The sequence below is a fragment of the Penaeus monodon genome, chromosome 5 (genome assembly GCF_015228065.2).
Source record: "Penaeus monodon isolate SGIC_2016 chromosome 5, NSTDA_Pmon_1, whole genome shotgun sequence".
NCBI lineage: Eukaryota > Metazoa > Arthropoda > Malacostraca > Decapoda > Penaeidae > Penaeus > Penaeus monodon.
Window position 1 is genome coordinate 28075756 of NC_051390.1, and position 8040 is coordinate 28083795.

Consider the following 8040-nt stretch of genomic DNA (forward strand, 5'->3'; position numbering starts at 1 on the left):
AAACATTTTTTTTTTTTCAAAAAGGCACCCAACCATATTTGGTTCTGCCTTTCCATTCATGACGGTGATTTGTGGGTTTACTGTTATTATTTTTATTCCGATTGTTTTTGTTTTACACTATTTCTATTTTTTATGTTTTGATAATAATAATAATAATTATTATTATTATTATTACTATTATTATTATTATTATTATTATTATTATCATCATCATTATCATTATCATTATTATTATCATGATGATCTTCATCATCATCTTCATCACCTTCCCTTTCTTCTGTCTTCTTTCCTCCCTTCGCTCTTTCTCTGTCTTCTTTCCTCCTTTCCCTCTTTCCTCCCTTTGATTTTTCCTCCTTTTGCTCTTTCATCCCTTCACTCTTTCTTCCCTTTGCTCTTTCCTCTATCTTCTTTCCTTCTTTTGCTCTTTCCTCCCTTTGTTCTCTCCTCCTTTTCCTTTTTTCTCCCTTCACTTTTTCTCCTGTCGCTCATTCCTCCATTCGTTCCTTCCTCCTTTCACTCTTTCCTCCTTTTGCTCTTTCTTCCCTTCGCTCTTTCCTCTGTCTATTTTCCTCCTTTCGTTCTTTCCTCTTTCTCCCTTTTCTCCTTCTCACTGATATTCTCTCTTTATCCCGTCATTTCTTTTCATTCTTCCCTCTTCCTTTCTTTGTATTCTTCCCTCTTCCTCTATCTTTTCCTTTTTGTCATTCTTCCCTCTTCCTTTATATTTGTTTTCTCTTCCTTTCATCCCCATTAACCTAATTCCCATCCTCATTCCCACCCTCACCTTCCCCTCCATTTCCACCCTCCTTCCCCTCACCCACCAACACGACGCTTAATACAAGCCTCTCCCTCCCTCAGCCCGGACCCCCCTCCACGGGCTGCCTTGGGGGCCATAAGGCAGTGGCGGACGTCCTCGTGGCGGGGGGCGGCGACCCCAACGCCAGAGACAGGGACGGTAAGGCGACGGGATCGACGTTTCTTTTATTGCTGTCATTATTATCTATATTGTTATTATCTTTTTAATCTGTATTAATTTGTATAATTTTCATTAAATTTTATGATGATTATATCAACAAAGTAATTATATTAACTATAACATTATTATTGTTATTATCAATGGTTATATTACAGTAATCACCATTCCTTGAGTTCCACAACAAATTAAATTTGCTTTATTATCATTATATTATTATTATTATTATTATTATTATTATTATTATTATTATTATTATTATTATTATTATTATTACGATCATCTTTACTATTATTATTGTTGTTGTTGGTCTTGTTAATATTATTATTAATATTATTACCATTATAACTATAATAATTATTATAATATTATTATTATATTTTACTATAATTCTTATGATCCTTAGAGAAACAACCTGTTCACTGGCGGTGGTATTCATGCTAATTAGTGGTGTGAGCCCCTTTTTTCATTGTTTAAGAACGTTATTTTTTTCTCTCAGTAAATGCGCGGGATTTTATAGGGAGTTGGCATTTCGTGAATTTCCCAGGGCCAGTGTCTGTTCCCGAGATATTTAGGACATAATAGGCAAGTGATTTGTGTGTGTGTGTGGGTGTGGTGTGTGTGGGTGTAGAGGGAGAGAAAGGGAAACTCTAGGTTAGTTTTTCTACTTCTTGCCAAAGTCCCCCCCCCACCTCTCTCTCTCTCTCTCTTTCCTTCCCTCTCCCTCTCTCTTCCTCCTCTCCTTCCTCTCCCTCCCTCCCTCCCTCCCTCCCTCCCCCCTCCCATCCTTCTCTCTCTCTCTCTCTCTCTCTCTCTCTCTCTCTCTCTCTCTCTCCTCTCTCTCTCTCTCTCTCTTTTTCCTTCTCTTTCCTTTTCCTTCTCTTTCCCTTTCCCTTTCTTTCTCCCCCTCTCACCCTCTCTCTCTCTCTCTCTTTTCATCTCTATCTTTCCCTCTCTCACCCTCTCCCTTCCTCCCTCCCTCCTTCCCTCCGTCTCCGTCTATCTATCCCTTCCTCTCTCCCTTTTCCTTCCCCGCATTTATAGGGAAGCAGAGGCAAAGAGATGAACATGAGAGAGAGGGAAGAAGCAGGAGGAGGAGGAGAAACATTGAAAGAGAGTGAGTGAGAGAGAGAGAGACAGAGAGAGAGAGGAGGGAGGAAGGGAGAGGGAGAGAGAGAGAGAGAGAGAGAGGAGAGAGAGGGGTGGAGGGAGGGAGGGAGAGAGAGAAAGAGAGAGAGAGAGAGAGAGAGAGGGGGGGGGGAGGGAGGGAGGGAGAGAGAGAGAGAGAGAGAGAGAGAGAGAGAGAGAGAGAGAGAGAGAGAACATTAACATAATGATCACACGAAATGACCTTTTCGTTGGGCGGAGCTTTGTCAGCGAAGGCACTGATCGCCTCCTCAACTCGGACGACTTTCAGGCAGAACGGCGATGCACGTGGCAGCCAGGCAGGGGCACTGGGGGGCGCTGGAAGCTCTTGCGGCGAGCGGGGCCGACGTGGACCCCGTCGACGATGCGGGCAACACGCCTCTCCACGACGCAGCTTCAAACGGACGGCTTCTCGCGGTGGGCGTCCTGACTGGTCTCGGGGCGTCCACCAGCAAGAAGAATAAAGTCGGGAAGACCCCTAAGGACCTGTTGGGGAAGCCTTCCGCTGATGAACTCTTCTCCATGGTAATGACAGCCGGCAATCAGACTTTGTGATATGGACCAAGGTTGGGCACCATGGTCGTTGGCTACACTTATTGTTGTTTATTAATCGAAGAATTAAACCTCTTTTTCTTCTGCTTTTTCTTTTTTTTTTTAATACATTGAATTTAGAACAACAAAACTAAGCCGACTTACTTTTCAGGCGAAGAATTGTGCTACGTCTGCGGCCGAGGCGAAAAGGAGGGAGATGCAGGTTAGTTCTTATTTTCCTCAAAGTTCCAGTTAAGTGTGTAGATGCGGAGCACTCGAAGAAATACAAGAATGGAGAAATTGAAATCATGTTGTGTAGAGTAAGATGAACCTGAGAGAGGATCTCTCTGATCTGCTTCTCGACTTCAATTCCCGCTTTATTCAGCGAGTCTTAATGAGCCGATGATCGCCTGGTTCCGCTGCGGCGCCAAATCAGTTCCCTCGACGTATTCCTGAGATTGTTTTCCCTTGCAGGACAAATTCGTAGGAGCAGGAGAAGATGAAGAGAAAGTACGACTCGACGGAGGCGGAGGCAGCCAACCTGCAGAAGAAAATAGGAAATATCAAGAAGGAAAGGAAAAGGAAATCAAATTACTGCAGGTACGTGCAAGAGACAGAGAAGGGGAGAGGGTAGAGCAGAGAAAGAAGGGAGAGAAATGATAGTGGAAAAGATAAATAAGTGTTTTATTCCGATGTTAAGCCTATTCCTGGTGTGACAGGCTGTTTGTTTCCATTTTGTTTCTAAATGACCCCCGTGTGCAAGGAATGGCCGGGGTTGCCATCCACTGGTGGTGTGGGGAACAACGTGGGTCAGCAAGAGTGCCAACTAGATCACTGCCACTGCACCACACAGAAAGGTGATCGTGATAGGGAAGCCAGAGAGAACATGGGAGGGGGAGCTACGTAGAAAGATATGAAAAGACTCTCCTTAGACTGTTTTCCCTTGCAGGACAAACTCGAGGAGCAGCAGAAGGAGATGAAGAAGTATGACTCGAAGGAGGCGGAGGCAGCCAACCTGCAGAATGAAAACAGAGAGCTCAAGAAGGACCTTAAGGAAAAGGAAATCAAATTAATCCAGGTATGTGTAAGAGACACAGAGAGGGAAAGGAGAGAATGACATAATCAGATGCAAATCAAGTGCTCGATTCTGTTCGCATCATCCTAATCAAGTTGACCGCTTCAGAACCAGGTGAAGCAAGTGAAATTTGGGCATCAGCGAAGGTGTGAGAGTGAGGCGGGGGATCATGAAGCCGAGAAGGAAGGCCTCAAAGAGCAAACTGCAGATCTTCAGGAATGCAATGCAACTTTACAGGTGAGTTGTCGACTGTGTGATGAAATACTTGCAGTTATACTTCGTTATATGTACGTGGATAATATTTTAAAAGATGCATGTATGTACCTTCTTAAGTTGGTACCATAGAGACATATGTAGCGCGAGTGTGGGTTTATGTATTGTAAATGGACAGACAGATCGAAGTGAATAAACACAGGAAAACACTCGAGAGAGAGCAAGACAGAGGCAGACAGAAAGGGATAAATAAACAGATAGAGTAAGTGAGGGAGGGAGGAAGAGAAAGATACAGAGAGGTGATAGAAAGAGACAGAGGCAGAGAGAGACAGTGTGATATAGAAAGAAACAGAAAGATCGTCTATATAGAGGTGAATAGAAAGCGAGATACAGACAGAAGGGGATAGATAAACAGAAAAAATGAGGGATAGGGTGTTAAACACATATAGACTCTCAGAGGCGGATAAATAAATGTATAGATGAACAGAATGACAGATAGAGAGAGAGAGGATAAAGAGGGGAACAGAGATGAAAGAAGATGACAGTTAGCCTTGCCTTCCCTGCAGTCTCGTCTGGAAGAAGAAGGGCGCAAGAATCGAGCACTGACGAGGCAGATCCGAGAGGAGAGCGAGCTCACACGAGCAGACGTAAGTTCTCCCTGTGGAAACCAAGAAACCGTTGATGTGGGCGCACGCTGAAAGGAAGAGATAATGCATATGGTCAACAAATACATGTATTTCGAGACGCAGTGATCATAAACTCTTTCATTTCCAGGCAGAGCACAATGAAAGAGTGAAAAGTCTCAAAAGAAGGGAAAAAAGGAAAGAGGAAGAGGCAGACGAAGAGAGAGGCGAGCTTGAAAGCGAGCTCAGGCGACGAGACAAGAGGATCGAGGCCCTCAAGGTAGGGGCGAGCTGGTCCTTCGCACATACGCGTTGATGGTGTTGATGGTGGGAGCAACCAAATGGATAGTAATGTTAAGTCTGATAATGCCAAAAATGATAGGAAAAATAATCTAAGAATTGATGTTTCCAGAAAAAGTTCAGAGATCAAGAGGAGGAAAGAGAAATGAACTCGGAACTCGAAGAGGAAGACGTCGTGTTAAAGCTAATGGTTGTAAGTGTGTCACGCGTCCAGACACATCCCTCTGCACACGTGTGTGTTAGAGAAGGAAATATGGACATAGAAAATGTGGAAAAGAAAACAACTACAATAAGAAGTTAAACTAAATCGTAACGTTTCGAACTCGTCCTGAGATCCTCATCAGGAACGATTTCGTTTCATTACTTATGGTGGCTGTTTTCCTTTTTATGTTTGTGTAGATGTTTCTGCGATTCTGTTTGTGACAGAATGTGTACATGTAAGAGAGGGAATTGTGACATAATGTAATATATATACCGACACCCATGCACACGCAACATGTATGATAGCAACAAGACACGTAGGGGAAGGATCTTGTCTGGTTTCCCGGGAAGTAGGAGGAGTCCATGTAGCCTCAAGGCCTCAGGTCAGGGGTTTAGATATGGGACGGTGATGGAAAGCATGAGAAGTAGATACAAGTAATTCTTTCTTTCCTGACATTTCAGAGGCAGTTCAGAGAGCAAGAACGAAAAACAAAACTTCAATCCTCAGCCTCAGACAGGAGGAGCAGGGCCTGGGGAGCAGCTGGCCGGGACGAGACTCCGCCAGCAGCTGCCACGGACGGGGCTAGGGGAGCGGCGGGCGGGAGAGACAAGCCTCGGCAGGCAGCTGGTAGCAGAGGCAAGGCTAGGAAAGCAACAGAAAGCGACGAGCCAGTGCAGGTCGCAGGCAGGAGGGAAGGGGCAGGGCGAAAGGCAGACAGGAGGACCATGTTTAAAGGGGTAGCCAACAGGAACAAGTCGTCACAAGAAGTCGGCGACGAGTCATCACAAGAAGACGACAGCGACGAGTCGTCACAAGAAGTCGGCGACGAGTCGTCACAAGAAGAGAGCAACGAGTCGTCACAAGAAGACGACAGCGACGAGTCGTCACAAGAAGACGACAGCGACGAGTCAGTGTGATTTCATTCAACTTTGAAAGATCGTGTGTAAAATAACGAATAAATATGTAGAGTATATTTACCTATTTCTCTCCCTTCTCCAGTGTTGAACTAATGATGATGACTACAAAAATAATAATGATTATACAAATATTGATAAAGATAGTACTACTAATAATAATTAAAATCATTAAATTAATGATTATGAAAATGATAATAATGATAAGGATGAGGAAAATGATACAGAATATGCTAATTATGGAGATAATAACATCGAAAATTATGATATGTACGATATAAAGAAAGGTGATAATAATTCAAATCTGAAGAGGAAGAGATAAGAGGAAGAGGAGGAGAGAGAGGAAGAGGAGGAGAGAGAGGAAGAGGAGGAGAGAGAGGAAGAGGAGGAGAGAGAGGAAGAGGAGGAGAGAGAGGAAGAGGAGGAGAGAGAGGAAGAGGAGGAGAGAGAGGAAGAGGAGGAGAGGAGACGGAAAAGGAGGGGAGAGAGGAAAGAGGAGGAGAAAAGAGGAAGAGGAGGAGAGAGAGGAAGAGGAGGAGAGAGAGGCAATGGAAGGGCAGGTGAGGAGAGGTCAAGCAGTCAGGCCAAGTGTGGCACAAAGGAGCAGTCTAAGGATGTGAGAGGATATATGCCATGTATATATATATATATATATATATATATATATATATATATATATATATATATATATATATAATATATATATATGCATGTATATGTATATGTATTATACATACATACCTAAACACACACACACTAACAACACACACACATACCCACATGCACACACAAACACACACACACACACTCTCACCACACTCACACAAACACACACACAGACACACACACATATATATATGTATATATATATTTATTTATTTATATATACATACATATCATATCTATATCTATATATATATCTATATATATATATATAATATAATATATATATATATATATATATATATATAATATATATATTTTTAATATATATATTATAAATCTCTTTTCTCTCTCTCCTCTCCTCTCTCTCTCTCTCTCTCTCTCTCTCTATATATATATATATATTATATATTATATATATATATATTCTAACACAAACACATATGCAAATATATATATACATATATATATATATATATATATATATATATATATATATATATATAATATATATATATAATATATATATATGTTGTGTGTGTGTGTGTGTGTGTGTGTGTAATATATATATATATATATATATTATATTATATATATATATATTATATATATATATACCACACACCCACACACACACACACACACACGCACGCACACACACACACACCCCACACACACACACCCACCATATATATATATATATATTATATATATATATATATATATAAAATTAAAATATATACATTTTATATTTATATTATATATATAGATATATATATATATTATATATAATATATATATATATTATGTATACACATACATACATACATATATATACATAAACATATAAAAAACACATAACAAAGTAAAAATAAAAATCAATAACAACAAAATAACAGGTAAACAAAAACCAAATACAAAATCAGGTGAGCTAGGATTGGACAAGTAAATATGGACTAGTGTTCGTTGATGAGTCGGACTAGAGTGGGTAAATGTGCTCCGGTGGTACGGTCAGTGCGGGCCCTGATGGGGACCAGTTTGTTGGCGGCGCGTAGGGCCCGGCGAGGCGGCGGCGCGTCGGGGGGCAGCAGGTCACGGTGGCGTGGATGGCACAGCAATTTTAGACCAAGCTGCTGCAGTGAGGTTGAGTAGTGAGTGGCGAGGGAGGTGAGGCCTAGGGCAGCCAGGGCGCGGTCATAGCAGGTGTAGACAGGGCCGAGAATGATCTTGGCTGCCCTTTTCTGCACCCTCTCAAGTTGTAGCAGCTGGGTGGCGGTGAGGGAGGGGGACCAGGCGGGGGAGGCGTAGGTCATTTTAGACAGGATGAATAGCCTGTAGATATTCTGAAGCTCCGGGAGTGGAACGCCAAGGGACTTGAGGCGACGCAGCATGTGAAGCCT

At 42.1% G+C, this 8040-nt stretch overlaps 2 protein-coding genes across 2 annotated transcripts; both read left to right on the forward strand.

Moving 5' to 3' along the window:
- Positions 1–767: 767 nt before the first annotated feature.
- LOC119573140 (ankyrin repeat domain-containing protein 1-like) lies at positions 768–2737 on the forward strand. The gene is made up of 2 exons (XM_037920198.1): positions 768–955; positions 2391–2737. The coding sequence occupies exon 2, from the start codon at positions 2402–2404 to the stop codon at positions 2672–2674; it is 273 nt and encodes a 90-aa protein (XP_037776126.1). The 5' UTR covers positions 768–955; positions 2391–2401; the 3' UTR covers positions 2675–2737.
- A 658-nt stretch (positions 2738–3395) lies between these two features.
- On the forward strand, positions 3396–6034 carry LOC119573502 (cilia- and flagella-associated protein 251-like). Its single transcript, XM_037920718.1, has 6 exons — positions 3396–3455; positions 3600–3728; positions 3834–3962; positions 4505–4585; positions 4713–4841; positions 5525–6034. The coding sequence occupies exons 1-6, from the start codon at positions 3396–3398 to the stop codon at positions 5978–5980; spliced, it is 984 nt and encodes a 327-aa protein (XP_037776646.1). The 3' UTR covers positions 5981–6034.
- The last annotated feature ends 2006 nt before the right edge of the window (positions 6035–8040 follow it).

What these genes read in the sequence shown, in the direction of transcription:
- LOC119573140 (XM_037920198.1), top strand. Translation starts at nt 2,402, where the DNA reads ATGCACGTGGCAGCCAGGCAGGGGCACTGGGGGGCGCTGGAAGCTCTT.
- LOC119573502 (XM_037920718.1), top strand. Translation starts at nt 3,396, where the DNA reads ATGACCCCCGTGTGCAAGGAATGGCCGGGGTTGCCATCCACTGGTGGT. An exon ending in CTGGTGGTGTGGGGAACAAC is followed by an intron (nt 3,456 to 3,599) that starts GTGGGTCAGCAA and finishes TTTCCCTTGCAG; the next exon opens with GACAAACTCGAGGAGCAGCA. An exon ending in AGGAAATCAAATTAATCCAG is followed by an intron (nt 3,729 to 3,833) that starts GTATGTGTAAGA and finishes TGACCGCTTCAG; the next exon opens with AACCAGGTGAAGCAAGTGAA.